The sequence below is a fragment of the Ursus arctos genome, unplaced genomic scaffold (assembly GCF_023065955.2).
Source record: "Ursus arctos isolate Adak ecotype North America unplaced genomic scaffold, UrsArc2.0 scaffold_2, whole genome shotgun sequence".
NCBI lineage: Eukaryota > Metazoa > Chordata > Mammalia > Carnivora > Ursidae > Ursus > Ursus arctos.
Window position 1 is genome coordinate 66,072,880 of NW_026622874.1, and position 21,648 is coordinate 66,094,527.

At 63.4% G+C, this 21,648-nt stretch overlaps 4 protein-coding genes across 7 annotated transcripts in view; 2 read left to right on the top strand and 2 right to left on the bottom strand.

The window, feature by feature from the left end:
* Positions 1-293: 293 nt before the first annotated feature.
* RGS11 (regulator of G protein signaling 11) lies at positions 294-10,047 on the bottom strand. Its single transcript, XM_026485442.4, has 17 exons — positions 9,987-10,047; positions 9,537-9,633; positions 9,406-9,456; positions 9,120-9,226; positions 8,373-8,424; positions 8,189-8,247; positions 7,888-7,964; positions 7,630-7,711; positions 6,392-6,460; positions 5,310-5,339; positions 5,165-5,226; positions 4,954-5,067; positions 4,745-4,860; positions 4,536-4,623; positions 4,305-4,443; positions 1,332-1,414; positions 294-1,243 (listed from the first exon to the last, which is right to left on the bottom strand). The coding sequence occupies exons 1-17, from the start codon at positions 10,029-10,031 to the stop codon at positions 1,120-1,122; spliced, it is 1,395 nt and encodes a 464-aa protein (XP_026341227.1). The 5' UTR covers positions 10,032-10,047; the 3' UTR covers positions 294-1,119.
* Positions 10,048-12,898: 2,851 nt separating this feature from the next.
* ARHGDIG (Rho GDP dissociation inhibitor gamma) lies at positions 12,899-15,053 on the top strand. Of its 2 annotated transcripts, XM_026485046.4 has the most exons (6): positions 12,899-12,974; positions 13,957-14,136; positions 14,215-14,298; positions 14,377-14,453; positions 14,534-14,597; positions 14,693-15,053. In XM_026485046.4, the coding sequence occupies exons 1-6, from the start codon at positions 12,902-12,904 to the stop codon at positions 14,890-14,892; spliced, it is 678 nt and encodes a 225-aa protein (XP_026340831.1). In that variant the 5' UTR covers positions 12,899-12,901; the 3' UTR covers positions 14,893-15,053. The 2 variants fall into 2 exon arrangements, with proteins under 2 accessions (XP_026340831.1, XP_057171381.1); XM_057315398.1 differs by having other exon boundaries at positions 14,215-14,453.
* A 163-nt stretch (positions 15,054-15,216) lies between these two features.
* PDIA2 (protein disulfide isomerase family A member 2) lies at positions 15,217-18,442 on the top strand. The gene is made up of 11 exons (XM_026485057.3): positions 15,217-15,415; positions 16,085-16,291; positions 16,356-16,489; positions 16,569-16,706; positions 16,780-16,896; positions 16,980-17,105; positions 17,173-17,370; positions 17,466-17,586; positions 17,666-17,847; positions 18,105-18,203; positions 18,326-18,442. Exons 1-11 carry the CDS (start codon positions 15,217-15,219, stop codon positions 18,368-18,370), a joined length of 1,566 nt encoding a protein of 521 aa, XP_026340842.1. The 3' UTR covers positions 18,371-18,442.
* A 472-nt stretch (positions 18,443-18,914) lies between these two features.
* AXIN1 (axin 1) overlaps positions 18,915-21,648 on the bottom strand; it is a 58,317-nt gene continuing 55,583 nt past the window's right edge. For all 3 annotated transcript variants that reach the window (XM_057315202.1, XM_057315201.1, XM_044379059.3), the window contains 2 exons: positions 19,958-20,125; positions 18,915-19,802 (listed from right to left, as the gene is read on the bottom strand). In XM_057315202.1, the coding sequence (XP_057171185.1) occupies positions 19,676-19,802; positions 19,958-20,125 (295 nt within the window). In that variant the 3' untranslated portion in view covers positions 18,915-19,675. The remainder of the gene's footprint in view (positions 19,803-19,957; positions 20,126-21,648) is intronic.

The following is a 21,648-nucleotide window of genomic DNA, read 5'->3' on the forward strand; positions in this document are numbered from 1 at the left end:
ACCCGCATGGGACCCTCCCTGACTAACGTCTTTGATACCGAACCCCCCCACCGTCCTCCACCAATTCCCACCTCACATACGCCTCACACCTCACGCCACAAGGACCACATGCCTCACACACCACCACGCCTGCCTCACACCTACTGCGTGCCTCACACACGCCTGCCTCAGGCCTACCGCGTGCCTCACGGACACACGTGCCTCCTGCGCCATACACCTCATGCGTGCCTCACTCGTGCACACCACACACTACACTCAACCCACAGTCCACAATGACTCGGACCACAACAGGGTGGGCTCAGAGTGAGACCCAACTGTCATTTATTTCTGGGCCGGGCATGGGTGGGAGTGGAATGGGTGGCACCCCTCTGGCCTGACAGAGCTGCACCCCAGAGGAGTGGCCGTACTTTACCTTGGGTCAAGCATCACCCCCGGTTCCCCAAGGGTTCCACCTGCCCTGGCCACGAACCGGGACCAGTTGTCACGGGTGGTGACAGTGGAGTCATCTCTGTGCAACAATGGCAGAAGAGCCACAGCCTCGAGGACACCAGTTGGATGTGTCCCTGCGGGATGAGGTCTGGGACACACGCAGCGATGGCCACGGTGTGGGCAAGACCCATGAGAACAGCTCTGGGCCAGACGGAAGGCTGAGCACGGCCCCAGCAGCACTGGGGATGTGGTGTGGGGTCCCTGCAGGGTCACACTGAGCGCTGTGGGTAAATGGGTAAATCTGCCCTGAGGCCTGCATTTCCTCATGCTAAGTGCCACTGGCTGAAGCCAGCTGGAATTGGCCAGCGGTTTAACGAACTGGAGACCACAGAATGCCAGGGCTTCGTGTGACCTGACCTGCTTGGCCCATCTCATCCCACCTTTGTTCAGGTGTCCCGAGCTCAGACAGTGACACCCAACACCCCTTCCTGGGAATCAGCACCTGGACCAGCCCCTTCTGGGGAGGGGACGGCTTGACAAGGGAAAAGGTGGGAGCCAAGAGGCCATGGGCATAGGGGCAAGGCCAGGCCCCCTAGGAATTAGGAGACGCCCATGCCAGTGGTCTCAAAAGCTGCCAGGACTCCGGGCAAGCGGTGAGGGTGGCCACTTCCCCTCCTGCTTTATGCCCACCTAGGTGTCCCCGTCACCACACTCAGGGCCACTGGCCACAGCCACAGGTTCCCCAGAGGTGGAGGCAGGTAGGAGAGCAGGGCTGGGGCTCGAATGCGGCGGCTTACGCATAAACGGGAACACCCTGGGGACGAGAGCAGACCTGAGCACAGGGCAGCTGTGAGGGGCCCGCCTGCCTCAGTGCCCCGGCCGCAGGGCACGGCCAGGCTCACCGTCTCTTGGCGTCGGGGGGAATCACAGCTTCTGCCAGCAGGTCTTTGTATGCGGCGGACTTCAGGAACCTCGGGTAGGAGTCCTGCAAGAGACGGCGTTCAGCCAGCTTCCGAGGGGGGTCCAGCCTGGCACTGCTGGGGCCCCGCCAGCCCCAGAGCCCCTTCAGTGGACAGTGCTGGAGGCAACCATCCCAGACCTGCCCTGACCAAGTCAGACAGACTCAGGGAGACCTGGGCTCCTGACCAGTGGGGCTATTAACCCTCTAAAGTGGGCAGGGGCCCAGTGCCCATGCTCGGAGGGGTGAACCATGGGACCTCCAGCGGGAAATCCCAAGTAGTGCCTCCCCTGGTTCTCGGTGTACCCTAAGAGTGAGGGCGAGGACACGGAGCAAAATAAACTGCAAGGTCGAGAAAAACTGTATGGTACCCAATAAAGAAAGAGAGAAAACTATGAACCTAATTGTTTCTATTTTTTAAAGAAAAATAAATACAAATTTTAAATAGTTAATTTCAGTGGGAAGACGGGAAGACTGAGGAAGGACTGGGATATAACTCGACTGATTTGAAATGTACCTTCTTGGTAGGTTGGATTTTGAACCTGGGTAGATACTTTACATAATTACAAGATAAAACAACAAATAATCAATTCCTGAACATTGAAGGTAAAGTGGAACAAGTGAGCTGGTGACCGTGCAGCGGGTGACGCCACCCTGACCACACCTAACGGAGCTATTCAAGGGGCGTCCCTGGGACGTTATATACACAGGACCCGGCCAAGAACCACGCAGACCACTTCCAGTGACTGCACTGTAGACGGCAGTGCCGTGCTGTTCGGTTCCAACTCCGGAGCGAAATGTGAGGAAAAGCAGGCGAGTCGTTACGTTAGTGCCGCTGCGAACCACGGTTCTCGGAGGGTTAGTGAGGAAAGCCGGAGAGGGGACGGAGATTGTGATGCTGGGTCTGAATGAGCTGTGTCAGCATGAACTACTGATACACTCTACATCAAACACTCCCGTTCCCTAATTCTGCTCGCTGAAAGGCCTGGAAACAATCCAGGTGACAGCAAACACGTCTGGCGCGCAGGTCGATTTCTAAAGAGCCTAGGAGAAGGGCCAGGGCTGCCGACGGGAGCAGCGCAGGGGGCCTGGGACACGCCGCTGCAGACCCCAGAACACCCCAAGTGCCTCAGCAGCCAGCAGGTGCACAGCAAGGAAGAGCAAGAACCACGGGGAATGAAACCCGTCATCTGGAGACACGGCGGATTTACCGCGGTATTAAAGACACCTCAGACTCGCGGACCACCCCTGGCAGACACAGCGGGTCCAAGTCATTATTCTGAAAAGGAGAAAACAAGAGAAGGAATCGGGAATCGACTCTGCCTTCCCTAGATGACCGTGCCACAAAGACTAGGCGAGGGCAGATGCCTCTGAGACGTGAGCCCAGAAACAGAGGCAGGCACGGGCCGGCTCCTCACCCCCACAGAATCACAGGCCGGCCAGCAACTGCCAGGGGCTGCTCGCGACACAAAGAGAGAGAGACGGCCGGGCCCCACGTGCGTCCCGACGGGAGAACCCCACACCGTCTCTGAAGAAAAACACCGTCCACAACACCGAACACACAACAGAACTGGAGACAAATCTGACCCAGTCTGAAACATCGCTACCGATATTCAGAAACACAGACGGCAGGGAGACACTCCAAAGACCCCGCGAGACACCACTAGTGCGACCCAGGCCACAACACAGGACTGCAACTCCTTCAGAACAAAACCATACTTTAAAACGAGATTTAAGGGGCGCCTGGGTGGCTCAGCTGTTAAGTGTCTGCCTTCGGTTCAGGGCGTGATCCCAGGGTCCTAGGATCGAGTCCCGCATCGGGCTCCTCCGCTGGGAGCCTGCTTCTTCCTCTCTCACTCCCCCTGCTTCTGTTCCCTCTCTCGCTGTGTCTCTCTCTGTCAAATGAATAAACAAAATCTTTTAAAAAATTAAAATAAATTAAGTAAATAAATAAAAAGAGATTTAAGAGGGTGCCCAGTTCGCTCACTCAGAAGAGTGTGCAACTCTTGATCTCAAGGTCGTGGGTTCGAGCCCCATGTTGGGTGAAGAGATTAAATAAATAAACGTAAAAAAGAGGTTTGGGGCGCCTGGATGGCTCAGTCGGTGAAGCGTCCGACTCCAGCTCAGCTCAGGTCTTGATCTCAGGGTCGTGAGTTCAAGCCCCACATTGGCTCTGCACTGGGCATGGAGCCTACTTTAAAAAAAAAAAAAAGAGGTTTAAGAGATTTATTAACCAATTCTAACATATGTACCTTGCTTTAGACCCAAATTCAAGCAAACTGAAAAGAAAATAGATAAATATTTATAGGCTGTGGCATTCAGAGAAGACCCCAGAGATGTCTATACCCTAGCCCTGGACCTGTGCTTGTGTCCCTTACAAGACAAAGGGACGGAGGTGGGGAGATGTGCTGGATTGGACGGCCAGGCCCGTGGGCACCAGGGGCCTGAGTCAAAGAGGAGCCTGCAGGAGGACAGAAGGTCAGGCTGGAGAGGTTACCTGCCAGCCTGAGGACGCAGGAGGGGTTGCACACGAGGAGGCAGCGTGTCCAGCAGCTGGAAAGGCCGGACACGTGATGCCCCCGCCCCGGAGCCTCCAGCAGGGGCCGGCGCTGCCCACACCCCAACGTTCGCTCCAGGAGACCTGTGCGGGACTTCTGACCCGCACGCTGGGACGGACTAGAACGTCGCTGTCGTAAGGCCCCGGGCTTGGGGCGATCGTCACGGCAGCAACACGAGACGAAACACTTCCTAAAATCACAACTGGACCTCTCCTTACGCAGGAGGCTGGGCCAGCCCTCAGCCCCTCTGAGCCTCGGTTTGCTCCTCCGCAAAGCGGAGCGTAAGCTGCAGGGGGAAGGCAGGCGCGGGCGGGAGGTGCCGGCCCCAGCGGGGAGCGCCCCCAGCCCCGCACGCTCACCTTCTTCATCAGCATGTAGACGTGCAGCTGGGCGTCGTCCAGCACGTAGCGGTGGGGCTGCTGCAGGCCCCGCAGGGTCCGCTCCATCGTCTGGCTGTCGATGTTGACCCAGCGGGCAGCACCAGGGGCCAGGAACTGCCTGTGCCGGCGGACGGGGGAGAGGGACAGGCCCAGCTGCGGGGGCTCCACGCGCCCGCCCACCGCCGGCCGCTCCCCGCCCTCGGCGCTCACCGGTACACCGCGTCTGCCGTGGCGTGGATCTGGGCCTGCCCTCCGTGGCGCAGCTCCTCGCACGCCTCCCAGAAGCTGAGGTTCTCAGCTGCAGGTCCACACACCAGGTGAGGCCCACCCGCACCGTGGCCGGGGCTGGCAGGAACCTGGACGGTCCCCGGCAGCAGCTTCCCTCCCGGGGGCCTCGAGCAGGGCATGGGGCTTCTCACCGCTGAACTCGGTCCTGAGGAAGTCCATGAAATGGGCCCGTCCCACAGGGTCTTCCAAGAGTTCCTGGAAGCTGAAACCCCATCGCTCCACACGCAGCTTCGTGGGCACAGCCACGCTGAGGGGACAGGGAGGGCAGGTCAGGAGCACGAGGAATGCGCCGTCGGACGGGAGGCTGGGGAGCAGAGCCCCTTGCCCACCCTAGGCGCACCTGGGTGCATTCATGGTCCAGTAGGTGTCATCGTCTGTGACCCAGGGGTTGCTGGGCAGGCACCCTGACACGATGGGGTCGTGTGGTCCATGCTGGCTGGTGAACTTCAGGTACCTAGGGTGGGGGGGCGATGGGGGCCAGTGCAGGGAGAGGCCGTGCGGAGAAGGCACTAGAGGAAGGGTCTGCGCTCTGGGCCCCCCAGCCCACTCACGCCTCAAGGCAGACGGAGGACTTCACCCGGGCCCTGGTCAGGGCCTTCCTGCAGCGTTCCATCTAGGACGTGAGGCCTATGAGATGGGGCCTGGGCTGGTTGAGCCCCAGCCCAGGCCCCTCTCTCCCCGACCCCCACAACCTACCTCCCGCTTGTAGAACTCTGTATTCTTGATCTGAAAGGGGCCGAATGGGCTGCAGTTAGAAGGCGGGCCCCGTGGGGACTGACAGCCCACCCTGGGTTCATGAGCCCATCATCCTGGGGCTGGTGTAGAATGACTCAGGCCCCCTACCTTGCTCCTTGGAGCCATTCCTCTAAAGGAGGGGTCTGGTTTTCCAAGAAGCATCTGGGGGCCTCTAGTCCAGGGGTTTCCGGAATGTTCCATGGAGCCCATAAGTTGTCAGAATTACCCTGCAGTTCCCCAACTGTCCCTACTTCATATTTTCAAATGTATTTAGGTCATTTTTAAAAAACCAGCAGCTACAGGAGAGATAGGCCACAGGATCACAGTGGGGGACAGTCTTGCTAACTTGAGCTCAAGGTTATCCCATCCTGTGCGGAGCTCAGAGCCTGCCTGCCACATCCTCAGGGCCAGGTGGACGGGCTGACCCTTCCCAACACACACATGAGCCTCAGGGTGCCCGGGATCTCCAATGTCGGTCTGGGCTCTCTTTGGCCGACCTTATAACGAGAAAACTACAAACCTGCGACCGTGAACTACAGCTTCAAAGTCGGGAAGAAGTTTTCTCTGTAAGACACTAGATACTGTATATTTTGGGTTTTGTGGGATTGGAACAGAGGGCTCAGCTGGTACCAGGTCGGGACATGTCTGTCCAAAAGCCACTGGAGGCCTTGGCGGGAGGTGGCTGGCTCAGCCCAGGCCCCTCAAGCCCATGGCTCTGCTGGGCACATCTCCAACTCCCCCGGCCCCTGAGGCTGCCCCAGCCTGGAGAAGAGCTCCCACCCTTCCCAGAGCCCCATCACACTTACTTGCACCCAGTGTAGCAGATTGGGGAGGCAAGAGGTGAGAGCAGAGGCGTGGGAGTGGGGGTGCAGGCAGGGGCGAGTGATGCCAGCAACAGAGCAGGGCCTCTCGGTGTAAGGGTCAAGCGCCATTTGGATGGATGGATGGATGGACGGACGGACGGACGGACGGATGGGCAGCCCCCAGGTTGGGGTAGGGAGACATGTACGCAGGGTGGTGGGGAGCATATGCAGGGCCCTCACCATCTGCACTCCCTCGGCAGCGCAGAAGCTACGCTCTGGACCCTGCTCCAGGATGCTGGGGACACCTGGCTGCAGAGGGAAGGCCGAGATGGGGATACGACCCAGGTGGGGGCCGTTGAGACCCAAGCTAGCCTTGTGTTCTGCCCCCCACCCGCCTCCGTAAACTGAGGCTCTGCACCCACACGTCATCCTGTAACACGGAAACCGACATCTGGAGGAACCGCAGAGTCTGAGACTCAAGCCCCTGAGCCAACTCTCCACCTGTCCCACCCCCACGGGGACCTCACGTCCGGCGAGCTCACCTCCCTGCCGTGCTCCTGACTGCTCGGACCCCAAACACAACCACCCTTCTTCTTCTTCAGTAGGGCTGTATGCCCAGAGGGCTTGAACTCACAACCCTGAGGCCAAGAGCTGCCCACTGCACTAGCTGTGCCAGCCAAGCGCCCCCCCCCCCCCCGCTTGCCACGCATCTAGCCGCTCCATCCTCAAATACACACGCTGTCTGGCCTCTTCCCTCCGTGGCCCAGGGCACAGCCCTTATGCCCGCTCACCCGGAGCTCCAGCTGCCGTTCCCAGTCCCCTCCACTTGGACCCTCGCCCTGCACGGCCCTGGCCTCAGCCCACATACACACCCCTGGGGCCACGCCACTTCCTCCCCCCACCCCACCCACCTGGCCCTCCAGCAGAAGATGAGCAACCATCTTCCAGGGACAGCCCCACCGCCACCCCGCACGGGCGCGTGTGCACACACACCCCAATGAGGTATTGGGCCTGTGGGTGGCTCACTCGTGGTTTTTTCACGATTTTTCCCGTAGGAACTTTCACTCATGGTGGTTGTGAATGCCCCACAGCCCGCCCCCCCCGCAGAGGGGGACTGCAAACCACCTGTCCAGACCCCGGTTCTGGGTAAGGCCTAGCTGCAGCCCAGCACCCCCAGAAGTCCTTGGCCGGTGACCTCAGTCCCTCGATGCTGTAGATAAGCCTGGCCCACTTTGCCTCCTCGTTTAGGCCACAAAGAAACTGGTTTGTTGTGGCGTGCAGACGGGCCCTGTGATTTCTGGGTTCTGATGGGTCACAGAACTACAACTTCCTGCTGGGACCCCGAAAGCCACATCCTTACCACAGGCTCGAAATGTAGGTCCAGAGAGAGCATTTGAGGGAAACACACTGCCTCCACGCAAGACCTCACTGCTGTACGAGAAGCCACGCCACCCCTCCCCACACACAAGGGGGCTTACCGGGGGCCTGTTCACCAGCCAGTATGTCTGCTCTTGGCATGCAATGACCAGCCTGTCCCCCTTCCTGCGCTGCTTAGCTGCCCTGGGGAGGGAGGCGGCATTGGGGGGACATGGCACCAGGCCAGAGCCTGGTGGGCAGCCAAGCCCGGGCCATGCTGTTTCTGGCCCCACGGCTCCCAGTGCCTGATGCACTAGTCCTGGGCCCGCCGGGCACTGCCCCCTCGGCGCCCGCCTGACATAAGCAGGGCGAGATCTTACCGCAGCTGCTCTCGGGCCTGCATCACCACCAGGTCCCACATGTGGCTGAGCTTCCTGTGCAGCTGGTCACAGTGTTCCTGGGGAATGTGGAGATCTCCACTGGGTAACCCCTCCCGTGTCCAGCTCTGGGGTGCAGACCAACCACCTCCCCACGGAGACATACAGGGATGATGTGTTTGCGTGTCTGCACTGTCCTGGGGCCTGGGTGATGTGCTCCAGGGCAAACTGCGAGGCCCCGGAGTCAAGAGCAGGGCTTGGGTTCCTCTGGCTGGACTCAGCCAGTGGGGGAGGGGGGTCCCACCTTCTCGTGGCCGACCAGGGCCCCCTGCTTTCGGATGTTCTTCTTCATCAGGTAGATGGCTGGAAGGACAAGGGGCCAGACTGCAGAGGAGAAATCTCTGCTCCTCGTCCACAAGGCATCATTCGGGAGGGAGGGCAGCAGTGCTCCGCACTTGTCCCAGGTCAGCCCACTCCTCCCCACTCACCATAGTCCAGCTCAGCAGCTGGCCACAGCGTGCTCGTCCAGAAATAGGGCGTCTGCTATGATTCAGGGACAGGGTGTCCGGGACCTCCTGGGCCTTCCCCACCCCAGGAGTTGTTCACCTTCCCAGACCCCTTGGGAAGAGACTGGGCTGGCCAGATGGTACCTCAGAATCTGCCTGTCTGCCCCCAGCCTGGAGACTCATGGACCCCGGCCATTTTCCCCACCGGGAACTGAGCTCCACTCACCCCTTGGGGGCCTGGTGCAGGCACTGCCTCCTTGCCTGGGCTCCCTGAGTCCCTAGTGCCTGGTGGGGTGGCGTGGGGCCCGCCCAAGCCATGCATGTACTCAGTCTGTGCTGAGGATTGTGGGTGAGGAGCACTGTGGTCAGGGCGGCCAGGCAGGGGCGCTCCGTCGTGATTGGGGTTACACACTGAGATGCCAGGATCCCGTCCTCAGGTGCCACACGGACTTCCTCATGAGTGGGGACTTAAGGGTCCTCAGGGGAACCATCAGAACCCTCTGCAGGTACTAACCCTTATGGGGCCCCTGCTGCGGCCTCAGAGAAACTAAAGGTCTCTCCCCTTAATTTGGTCCTTCTGCTGCAGGGCACTTACAGTCCAGACTCTTGGGGAGGGGCCGTGGACCCAGACCTGTGATGACATCACCACTTCCTACTCCAATCCCAGCACCCCCACTTCTGCAAGTCCCCTCTAGCTGGGCTGCTGGTTTGGGGTTAGTTGCACCCGACCTGAAATCTGTAGGGTGTGTCATCTGACCGGAGCACCAGGCTGGGGGGGTCGCGCAGAGGGTAGAGGTAGCCGTGTTGCACGAGGAGAGCGCCCAGGTGCAGCGCCTCTGCGGGGGGAGGGCAAGGCAGTGAGCTCCCAGCCTGGGAGAACCAGTCTGGGAGCTCTCCCTCCCCAGGGCATTTGGCTTGGCCCTGACACCTGTGAGCCCTGCGAAGGCCCAGCCTAGGCATCAGCGCAGGGACCCCAGGGCAGGGGGCAGGACGAGCAAGGGGCTGACCCCCTTACCCTCATCGGAGACGCAGTACTTGTGGGCCAACCACTCCACGACGTCGCTCCCTGCACAGCAGAGACGGGCATGGGGGAGGGCGGGCCGAGGCAGGGCCTCCACCAGCCCCACACCGGCGCCCGCGCCTCACCAGCCACGGTGTGCGGAATCACGGTGACCAGCAGGCGCTGGCTCCGCATCTTCACGCCCTGGTCGGGGTCCTGCATGCTCACGACCACCCGCTCCATCTGGGCGAAGGGGGGCCTTGAGGGGCTGTTCCTGCCGGCCTCCCCCCGCCCCAAACCCTGAGGCCCCTCAACGGGCAGGGATGCCCGGGATCAAAGAGCTTAGAGAAGATTAACGCGCATGACGGTGGGATTTGGGGCCGCGGCGGACCTCAGAGGAGCGGGGGAGGGGCGGAGGCGAGGGCCCCCCCCTCCCGCCGGGTCTCTGCCGCCCCGCCCCGTCCCATACAGGGCCGTCGCCCCCAGACCCGCGTCCACACTCGTGCGCACCCACCCCTCTCCTGCCGCTCCCGGCCTCGGACGCCGGAAAGTCCGGGGGGGGGGGCGTGGCGGGACCCCCCCACCCCGGCACCCACCTTGCTGAGATGCGACATCTGCGCGGCCTGGCGCCCGCCGGCCATGGCGGCGGTGAGGCCAGATGGCTGGTGGGCGTGGAGCCGCCCCCGCCCCGCACGCCCCGCGCACGCCCCGCCCCCGCCCCGCACGCCCCGCACGCCCCGCCCCGCTCCCCGGCGAGCTCTGCTCCGCACCCCCGCCGGCCCCCGGCCGCGTCAGCCTCAGCGCCCGCAGGGTCTAGGGTCTGGAGTCTGGAGAGGCGGAGGCCCGCGCCCGTGGGAGGGGCCTTGCACCCGGATGGTGGGGGGACCGTGAGGGAGGCGGAGCTCAAGGGGACAGGTGGGGGCTCCGGGGGAGGAGGGTCTCTAGGAGAGGCTACTTGTGGGGGCGGCGAGGTGCGGGGGACAACAGGTGAAGGCCTGCTGTCTTGCCCGCCTCGTGCAGCCCGCCCTGGGCGGCCTCCTCGGGGCGCGGCCACGCTAGCGGTCAGGGCGCGGGGGTGGAGTCAGGCGAGGGCTCCGACTGCTCCAGGGGTGTGTCTGTGATTGGGACGCCTACGTCACGCCGGGTCTGTGCCTCCAGGCTGGTGCGACGCTGCACGGCTGCGCAGGTGTGCTGGCTGGGGGCCCATCGAGGCCCGGGGCAAGATGGCAGGAAGCTCACTTCCCCCAGCTGCACAGAGACCCGGGCAGGACTGGTTGGGGAACAGACGGAGACTCCACGGGCGCCGGCCATCCGAGCCTGTGGAGGAGGAGCTTTATTGGAAAGGGAGGATCTCCGCGCCCGCCCCCCAGCCCCCACCTGCCCTTCACACGCGTGGTGCCCCTGCAGCCGCTAGGCTCTGGGCCCCGTCCTGGCCCTTTCTCTCCCTGCTCCAGCAGCTTGGCCATACCACCCCAGAGCCCCGTTGCTGGCCTTTTTTTTTTTTTTTTTTAAGATTTTTATTTATTTATTTATTTATTTATTTGAGAGATAGCGAGAGAGAGAGAGAGAGAGAGAGAGAGAGAGAGAGAGGGCGCCGCGCGCGAGCATGACCCGGGGGCAGAGGACAGGGGGAAGCTGCCTCTATCCCAGGACCCTGAGATCATGACCTGAGTCAAAGGCAGATGCTTCCCTGACTGAGCCATCCAGGCGCCCCCATTTTTAAGATCAAATCGGCCTATTTCTGCTTTATTGGAGATAGAGTCCCCCTCCTCCCTCAGGCGGTGCTGGGGACAGGGCAGGACAGATAGGGTTGGCCTTAGACTGATGCGTTTCCACTGCTCACAAGGCCAGGTCCAGGATGAGCTGGTGCAGGGGAACTGGAGGGGGGTGTCCTACCTCTACCAGGGTACCATCCTCCCCTAGATCCCAGGGAATTCCCAACCATCCCTCCACACACAAGTGGGTCAGGCCGGTCCCAGGCCTGACTGTCCTTTCTGGATGGATGCTTATCTACAAAAGCTGAGGGCCACCAGACGCCATAGCTGTCCCCAGCCTGGACAAGTGGCTTCCCTGACTAACTACCCCCCACCCCTACCACCAAGGAAAGGGCAGCAGAAATGGGGCCCTAGAATGGCCTGGTCCCCAGCTGGGGAAATGCCGCCTTGGGAAGACTGTGGACAGGTGGAACTCCAAGGGGGAAAGTCCCAACCCAAGCCCACATGTCCCCTAGCACCCATGGCCCTCCTCTGCAGAAATTTTGAGGGGTGCAGGTGGGGGAATCATAACACGGCCCCCCGACTGGACTCTGGTGGGGGAGGGGGGCTTCATCCCAGGCTAGACACTCAGGGCAAAGGAGCCAAGAGTGGACGGGTCTGTTTTGTGAAGCCAGGGTGGCAGGGGGACCCTCTCCCTCTTGTTTGAGGCAAAGGTGGGTATGATGCCTGGGTGTCCTCAGAAATGGGGGGGGGGGAGAAGGAGTATACAGAGGGAGGGGGACTCAGGCTGGTGCTCTGCTCCCTCCACCTCCCCCACTCAGACCTTTGATCTGGCTGTCCCCAGCCTGAGGCTCAGCTCACCCTGTTCCCTGCACTGGCTACTGCCATCTGCCCACCCCAAGGTTTGTTTGGGCATCAGGACCAGAAGCCCGTGTGTGCCCCTGTCTCAGCCCTCCACCACAGGATTCCGCTTTGGATCAGTGTCCTTTCCTCCTCAAGGACAGGACGCTCCATTATGGTCTGGGCGGGCGCACACAGCCTAGGAACCTGCCGCACACTCACGGAGCCCAGTCCACAAACATCAGAGGAATGGCTGTGTGACTCCATGTTGCCTCTCACTATGTGGGTGGGCCCCTCGTCCCTGGGTATGTGGACACAGGTCCCTCTGTGCGAATGCCTCTGGGATGTGGAGCCAGAGACTGCACACTCACCGCCATCCACATCCCCCAGCTCCCAAGGCTGGGCTGACTCCAGGGTCCCCTCTGCCCAGACAGAAGATCCGGTGGGGGTGGGGAGGGGAGGGGACTGTGAGCCCCAGGTGCGGCCTGTACCGCCTGCAGGTAATGAGAGCCCAGGGGCCTGGGGGAGGCGGGGAGCACCTGCTCCACTGGGCGCCCCCAGCCCCACCCGCCCCTCCCAGAGGGCTTCCCCGGAGAATCCCCCAGACTCTCACGGGCGCCGTGGGGGTGGGGCCGCTCTGATGGACAGAGCGGGGTGCAGGCTGGGCCGGCGGCTGGGACCGTGACCGCGGCGCCTGTGCGGGCTTCTGGTGCGCCCACGGCGGGGACGACCAGGTGCCGGCGCCGTGCGGGCGACACGCGCGTCTCTGCGGGGCTGCGCGGGGTCCGCGGAGCGGCTGGGGGCGCGCGGCGCGGGCGCGGCGCTGGGCGCGGGGGGCGCTCCCGGCCGGGATGAGCTCACCGCAGTCGCGCCGGGGCTGAGCGCCGAGCCGGGCGGCGGCGGGGCGGGCGGCGGCTCCTCGGCGGCTCCGCGGCGGAGCCGGGCCGCGGGCCACCATGCTGGGCCTGGACGCATGTGAGCTCGGGGCGCAGCTGCTGGAGCTGCTCCGGCTGGCGCTATGCGCCCGAGGTGAGCAGGCTGGGCTGGGGCCAGGGTGGCCACGTGGGCGGGGGTCTCGGGCGGGGAAGGGGGGTTGGGGAGGCTTCAGCCTGGGGCGGGGTCTGGGCCTCCCCCGCGGAAACTTTGGGGGCGCGCGTGGGGAAATCCTGGCGCGGTCCCCCTACTGGGCTCTGGCGGGGGTGGGGGGGCTTCGTCCAGGCCAGACACTCAGGGGCAAAAGAGCCAAGAGTGGGCGGGTCTGTTTGTGAAGCCAGGGTGGCAGGGGACCCTCTCCCCTTGGGAACCTGCCCCTGAGATCCCCTCTCCCTTGGGTGGGGCTGGGGCTCCTTCAGGGCGTGTGGAGATCCCTGAGAAGCCTGGAGCGCAGTGGGAAAGACCCTGTCCCAAAACACTATGGGAAGGGGCTTCCCGAGACCCCTGCCCCAGGGCATCATGGGTCTGAAGGCGCCCAGGGAGGTAGCCCCAGAGCATAAGCTGAGGGGTTTAGAGAGAACTGCCTGTACGCCCCAGGAGCACCACCGGGAAGAACCCCTAGGACAGCGGAAAGGTATACAGAGATGTGAAGAGATGTGGTGGGCAGAGACTCTGCTCTAGGGAAGATCTCAGAGGTCACCAGGCCACAGTGGTGGCCTCCAGTCCTTGGGGCTATCCCCCATTTAGGGTCTTCCCCCCGCCCGCCCCGTCTTTGGCCTCAGAGTCAGGGAGGAGCCCTAGATGGATGGCTGGGCCAGAGAAGGCAGCTGGTGCCTCCCGGATGCCACTTGGCTCCGTCTCTCGGGAGCTTCCTCCAACCCCAGGGCCCTTCCTAAAGGGTTCGGTGTTGGTGCTGCCCTGTCTCTTCCCAGCCCACCTCCCTCCCTGAGCCCCTATTGCTTCCTCTGAGTTCTTGTGGGCACTGAGAGGCACAGCTGGCCAGATGGGGACTTGGGTTTGATGAGTGAATGCCGGGGTCAGCTGGCGGCAGCTGTTCACGCACCTCCCCAACCCCCAGTCCTCCTGACTGACAAGGAGGGGAGGCAGCTGCCCCCTGACGAGGCACTGGATGAGGCCGTGCCCGAGTACCGGGCCCCGGGGAGGAAGACTCTCCAGGAGATCCAGCAGCTGGACCCGGAGGATGAGAGCCTGGCCAAGTACAAGCGGGCACTGCTGGGGCCCCTGCGCCCCATCATGGGTATGCATGGCCCTGGGCCTGGAGGGGAGGGGCGAAGACGGGGAGGGGGGATTCTGGTGACTTCCGGTTTTTCCTCAGACCCGAGCCTGCCCAACGTGCAGGTGACCAGGCTGACGTTGCTGTCTGAGCAGGCTCCGGGGCCCATCACCATGGACCTCACAGGTACTGCCCCGTGGGGCTTGTGGGGCAGGCTCTCCGCCATCACAGGATGTCATTCCCTAGCTGCACTTTCCCTAACAGGGGAGCTGGCTGCGCTGAAAAACCAGGTGTTTGTCCTGAAGGAGGGTGTTGATTACAGAGTGAAGATTACCTTCAAGGTGAGGGTAGCTGTCGTGGGGGACACCTGCCAGCACGAGGTCAGCCCCCGGAGGGGCCCTTAACACCCTCTGTCCCTCAGGTCAATAAGGAGATCGTCAGTGGCCTCAAGTGTCTGCATCACACCTACCGCCAGGGCCTGCGCGGTGAGGACGGGGAGGAGGGGCTGGCCTGCCTGGGGGGCTGTGGGGAGGGACAGGCGGGGCAGAGGGTGGCCACTGACAGCCTCCCCCTCCCCCAGTGGACAAGGCCGTGTACATGGTGGGCAGTTACGGCCCGAGTGCCCAGGAGTATGAATTTGTGACCCCAGTGGAGGAGGTCCCTCGAGGAGCGCTGGTGCGGGGAGCTTACGTGGTCACGTCCTTCTTCACGGATGATGACAGGACGGACCACCTGTCCTGGGAATGGGGCCTCCACATCTGCCAAGACTGGAAGAGCTGAACGCCTCCCACCCCAGGGGCTGTCCCCCCACTTGGGGTCCCGCTTTTCCCTGCCCCTCAGTCAGTGGTCGCACACCCCCCCCACACCCTCTGCTCTCCGTCCTGGGACGCCCCCTCCCTGGGCTGGCACTGTGCCCTGAACAGTCCTATTAAAGTCGCCTTGTCTCAGTGCCCTGGGTGTTGCTTCTGTCTGCCTGCCCTCCCCTGGGGTGGGGGGGGCCTTGTGGCCTTATCTTCCTGGGACTAGGACTGGGTGCCACGTGGCAGCTGCTGCTTGGCCCCCGGCCCCCTTATCTGCCCCCCGCCTCGTGGGCCCGGCACTGCCATGGACAGCCAGCTCCTGCTCGTGCTGCTGCTGCTGCTGCTTGGGGCCTCAGGCCCGCGGGGACAGGGCCCGGGGCCGGGGGGGCCCGAGGAAGAGCCGCCCGAGGAAGAGCCCCCCGAGGAGGATGGGATCTTGGTGCTGAGCCAGCGCACCCTGGGCCTGGCCCTGCGGAGGCACCGCGCTCTGCTGGTGCAGTTCTGTGAGTGCACCGGCCCGCGGGCTGGAGGACCCACGGGGGCCGGCCGAGGGGTTCAGCTCCCCACCCTGTGGATCCGGGGCTTGTGCACATGACAGGGCTTCCCCACTGGGCACTGGGCCCCCTGTGTGCTCCTGGGGCTCCATCCAAGGGCGCTGGAAGCAAAGCCCTGGGACTGAGCTGGGCGGGGCGGGGGCGGGGTGGGGGGGTGTCCGGCTCCAGCAGGGGAGGGAGATGCAGGTGCAGGGAAGGCTTGTGGTCATCAGCCATCTGTGAACTCTTTCTGTAAGGGGCCAGAGAGCTTACAGGACTTGCTTACTCTCCTGTAGATTTTTACAAACTTTTACACACGGGAAAGCCATTCCTAGGTTGCGGGCGTCCCCAAGCAGACACAGGTGGCCAGAGTGCAGGCCTCAGGGAGCGGCAGCTGCAGGATGCTTCTCAAACACGCTGTCGGGATGGTGCTGGCCACCGCACCCCCGACATGGGGCCTTGAGGAGTCTGGCTCTGGTGCAGAGGCTCGGATGGGCCCCCGAAGGAGGGAGATGTGTGGACGGGAATGCTCCCTGCCAGACCTGACTGACCCCAAGGTCTTCCGGCTCTGGCTGGGCGGGGGCAGGGGCTAAGGCTGGGGCCGTGGAGGCCGGGGACACTCATGACCCTATCCTCCAGATGCCCCATGGTGTGGGCACTGCAAGGCACTGGCCCCTGAATACAGCAAGGCCGCTGCCCTGCTGGCGGCAGAGTCCACCAAAGCCAGGCTGGCCAGGGTGGACGGGCCCGCTGAGACGGAGCTAACCAAGGAGTTTGCTGTGACGGAGTACCCCACGCTCAAGTTCTTCCGTGACGGGAACCGCACACACCCGGAGGAGTACACCGGTATGGGCGGCAGGCGCCGGCGGGGTGGGCGGGTCTGGGCCCAGGCTGAGGGGACTCTTCGCAGGCCCCAGGGAGGCCGACGGCATCGCTGAGTGGCTGAGGCGGCGGGTGGGGCCCAGTGCCACCCGGCTGGAGGATGAAGAGGGTGCCCAAGCACTGATAGATGGCCGGGATGTCGCGGTCATTGGCTTCTTCCAGGTGAGCTGGTGCCACTGGGGTCCAGGCCATGGGAGAAGGCCCCTGGTGCCGGCTGACCTCAGAGGCTTGGGCTCCTTAGGACCTACAGGACGAGGACGTGGCTACCTTCCTGGCCCTGGCCCAGGATGCCCTGGACATGACCTTTGGCCTGACCGACCAGCCAAAGCTCTTTCAGAAGTTTGGCCTCACCAAGGACACTGTGGTCCTTTTCAAGAAGGTGGGTCACAGGGACAAGGTGGGTGTTGGAGGTTCGGGCTGTGGCTCCTGCTGACCTACCCAGTGTTGTCCAGTTTGACGAGGGTCGGGCGGACTTCCCGGTGGACGAAGAGCTGGGCCTGGACCAGGGGGACCTGTCGCGCTTCCTCCTCACGCACAGCATGCACCTGGTCATGGAGTTCAACAGCCAGGTAAGCTGGGCTGTAGGAGCCGCTGCAGGGGTGGGGGCGTGGGCGTGGGAGGCAGCCCCCGTGAGCTCGGCCTGCCCCCTCAGACATCGCCTAAGATCTTCGCGGCCAGGATCCTCAACCACCTGCTGCTGTTCGTCAACCAGACGCTGGCCCCACACCGGGAGCTGCTGGCGGGCTTTGGGGAGGCAGCTCCCCCGTTCCGGGGACAGGTACTGGCTGGGCCGGGGGCGGGGTGGTAGGGAGGCGGGGTGCCCAGCACCGACTCCCTGTTGGCAGGTGCTGTTCGTGGTGGTGGACGTGGGTGCCGACAACAACCACGTGCTGCAGTACTTCGGTCTGAGGGCCGAGGAGGCGCCCACCCTGCGCTTCATCAACATTGAGACCACCAAGAAGTACGCGCCTGCAGACGGCGGGCCGGTCACCGCAGCCTCCGTCACCAGCTTCTGCCACGCAGTGCTCCGGGGCGAAGTCAAGGTCTGCTTCCGAGTTGCCGCCCAGGGAGTGGCGGGTGGGAGCGGCCGCTCTCAGGAGAGGTCCCCAGTGACGCGCCTGGTCCGGTCCCCCCCCAGCCCTATCTCCTGAGCCAGGAGGTCCCCGCCGACTGGGATCAGCGGCCGGTCAAGACCCTCGTGGGCAAGAATTTTGAGCAGGTGGCTTTCGATGAAACCAAGAACGTGTTTATCAAGTTTTGTGAGTGTAGAAGGCAATGGGTGGCGGGCGGTGGGCGGGCGGGGACCCCGCCGGCTGTGCCAACGCCCCGCTGCCGTAGATGCCCCGTGGTGCTCCCACTGCAAGGAGATGGCCGCGGCCTGGGAGGCACTGGCCGAGAAGTACGAGGACCACGAGGACATCATCATCGCGGAGCTGGACGCCACAGCCAATGAGCTGGAGGCTTTCCCTGTGCACGGTTTCCCTACCCTCAAGTACTTCCCAGCAGGGCCGGGCCGGAAGGTGCGGCGGGACCCCATCTTCCTAGGTCTGGGGCTTGGTCTGCGCCTTCCTCAGACGGGGAACATCAGGCGTCGGGAGGCGCGGGGCACCGGGCGGGCGGGGCCTCCAATGGGCGGAGCCGCGAGGGGCGGGGCCCGGGCAGAGCGTGGGGGTGGGGCTAGGGCCCGGCTTGGAGGGTGGAGCCTAGGTGGGGTGTGGGGTTTGGGGTGTGGGGTCAGAGGGCCGGGTAGGGCTCAGAACCTGGTGTCCCTCCTTAGGTGATTGAATACAAAAGCACCAGGGACCTGGAGACCTTCTCCAAGTTCCTGGACAACGGGGGCAAGCTGCCCGCAGAGGAGCCCACAGCGCCCCTCCCAGTGAGTGTCTCTGTCCCAGGGTTCCCAGACTCTGGACAAGTCGGACATGTGGCAGTGGGGTTGCCAGGGGCGGGGCGATCCAAGGGTGCGGCTTCCAGCTGGGCCTCTGTGACCCTTTCCAGGAGACACCAGCCAACGCCAGCACGGAGCCCAAAGAGGAGCTGTAGCTGCCCTCCCGTCTCCACCCGGCGCCCCCACATCAGTGCCCTGGGAGCTGGGCAGTAAATAAAGCGCTTCGGTCCCAGACTGTGCGTGTGGTTCCTGAGTGCGACTGGCCGCCTGGCCCTTGGGGTTAGCCAAGTAGCCTCCTGGGCCCCGTTGTGTCTTGAACGGGGCCTAGCCCTTGCCTCCACCCCTTCTGGGTGGGTCCCTGACTCAGATGTGGGCCTGGGAACCGACCCCTCTCCACAGTTCTGTCAGCGCGCCTCTCAGGACACCCAACACACAGACACACACACACACCCAACACACACGTACACATGCACCCCACACACACCAACACACACGTACACACAAACCCAACACACACATACACACACCCCAACACACGTACACACAAGCCCAACACACACGTACACACACCCAACACACGTACACACACCCCCACCGCGCACACACGTGACTCTCAGAGGCCTGAAGGGAAGCGGGCTGAGGGTGCCAAGCCCCCCAGCCAGGCCCCAGCACAGAAGACAGGTGCACTCCACAGCCAGAGAAGATTCAAAAATGATTTTATTTCATTATTATCCAAGTACCTTTGAAAAGATAATTGTACAAGTCAGCGCATGAAAAATGGGCTGGGGCAGCCCCCCAACTGACCCTGGCCTGAGAAATGTACATATTTACATGGGCCCTTAGAGGGCAGGGGCCCGGGACCCGCTGAGCCGAGCCGGCGCTCTGGGAACGAGGATGGAGGAGGGAGAGCGCTAGGGGCTCCATCACCGGATCCACACAGTGGCAGGCAAGAGACAAGCTGTGTTGAAGGCACTCGGTGACATGTACAATTTAGAGAGGCCCCACAGGGCCCCTGGCCCCCCAGGCCTAGGCCAGGCCCGGCTGGGGCAGGATGTGGCGGACAAGTCCCAGAGGGAGGAGCGGAGCCTGCGGTGCGAGCGCCAGGGCGAGGAGCGGGTGGGTGTGCCCGCAGTGAGCAGCGGGGTCCTGCCGGAGAGGGGGTTCGCCGCGGCCCCATGGCGGGCTCCCTGCTCAGGCGGACCCTCTGCGTATCACTGAGGAGTGGACAGGGTACCCTCCCTGTCAGCTGCAGGATGAAGGCCTGTTGGGCCACCCAGAGGGACCCCCGCCCATCTACACACAGACGGACCGGAGGCGGCCAGCACCTGGCCTTCTGCCAGCAGCGGTGCGTCCGCGCACACGTGAGGCGCACAGTCCAGCACGATCCTCGGATGCTCCGTGTGGCTGCCCTTGTCCCTGCCTGACGCGGGCCCCCCGGGCGCAAAGGCCAGGCTTGCCCGTCAGTCCACCTTCTCCACCTTGCCAATGATCTTCTCCTCAAAGACAGGCAGGACGGCCTCGTCTTCCCGAACCTCCTCAAACACCACTCCACAGTCAAACTCGTCGCTCACCTTCTTGAAGTAGTATCTGCAGGACGGGGCGAGAGGCGATGCGGGCCTGTCCCCTCCTCTCCCGGCCCGGCGGCCCCACCCTCCCGCGTGTGCACAGCAGACCCTGCTGCCCCTGCACGTGCAGTGACCAGACGCGGGGGCCCCCGCCCCACCCAGCCGCGCGGCTCTCACCTGTAGTTGCCCTTCTTGGTCAGCAGCTCCTTGAACTGGCCCAGGGTGACTGCGCGGCCCCGCACCAGGGTCCTATAGGGGATGGGCTCCCCACAGAAGTAGTAGGCCACCACAATGCTGTCACACGGCTGGGCACTCCCACTGCCCGCCTTCCTCTGTGACTTCGTCCTGGAGGCAGAGGCGCAGGAGTGACTGCCGGGCTCGGGATCCCACAGGGCAGGCCCCAAAGGGCCTTGGGCCCCCCAGGAAACACAGGGCAAGGACTAGAGGGTGGGCCTCGCCATACTCAGCACGTGTGCGAAGGCCCTGACAGCCCCTCGCCTGGAGCGCCATGTCCAGCCCCCTGGGGGTCTCGCTCCGTGTGGTGTCCCAACCCCAGGTTCCAGTCCTGCGCCAGGCCCATGCTCCCTCAGATACACAGCGAGGACGCCAGCTCGTCTCTCACCCGCCTACCCACCTGCCCCACATCCACACAGTGCCTCCGTTTGCCCACCACCCTCCTGCACCCACTGCATGGCCTCAGGCCTCACTGTGGCCTCAGCTGGCTTCGGGGGGAGGCGGCACCCCTACCCAGACCACATGAACGTGGGGAAACAAGTTTCTCAGAGCCAGAACCCACATGGATCCCAGCACCTAGCTTCTTCCTCAGACGCCCAGGCTACTGGAACCAACGCAGCCCCCGCCTCTAGGCTGGGCTACACCCCTTGTGCCCTAGGAAAGGCCTAGAGCCCTCAAGCTTCAGGAACACCTCAAGGCCAGCGGCTGGACAAAGAGCACTGTGCGCGGATCTGGAAATGTTCCTGCCCCACGGCAGAGAGCTGGCAGAGGCCAGCCAGTGGCCAGCCAGACTTGCAGAGAAGGGCATGAGGCCAGCACCGTTTCCCGCCCAGGACCATTCGTCCTGACGGGTGCTGAGCAGCTGCTCTGTGCTGCCGTCCAGCAGCTCTCATCCCTGTGACCGCTCCAGAGCTGCCCAGGTGGACTCGGACACAGCCCCTGGCCCCTGCCAGTGGGGAGTGCGGCGTCATGTCGGAGAGGTCACCTGAGCTCACAATGGGCTCTTCTCTCCCTGGGGACCCTCTCTCCCCGTGGTGCTCCTGGGCACACACCAGGCTATGTGGCCATCCACTGCTCAAGCCAGGCTCCTGGATGCCTGCTCTCCTTCCCTCAGTCCTGCAGCCTCACGTGGGGGGTGCTCCGGGGGTCCGTTCTCTACAGGAGGGAGGCAGGGTCCCTGCGTCTCCAGAAGCCCCCTTTAAGGAGTGAGCTGGTGGGGAGGCTGAGTCCCTCAGGCATCCGGCTGGACGTGACAAAGCACTGTTTGAGATGAGGTGGGGGACCCCCTGTTTCTGCTCTGCCCTGAGCTGAAGTGCAGGGACTGGGTGTCCAGCACTGTCTACACGTGGTCCCCAGCACCCACCCTGCCGCACGCGTGCCTGGGGAGCGAAGGCGCCAATGCCTTCCTGCATTCCACACGAGAACAGAGCGAGGCCCAGTGCGCGCACAGCACCTGGACACAGCCACGCCGCCGGTACAGGCGCTTCCAGGCGGCCGAGCCAGGGGAACACAGCCAGTCACATACCAGGGAGCCCCAGGCCAGCTAGGAAGCTCGGGAAAGTAAAGGCGGGCGGGGGGCATGGGCCAGAGCAGAGGAGGCAGAGCAGAACTTCCTCTCTGGCCTGCTGGCCACG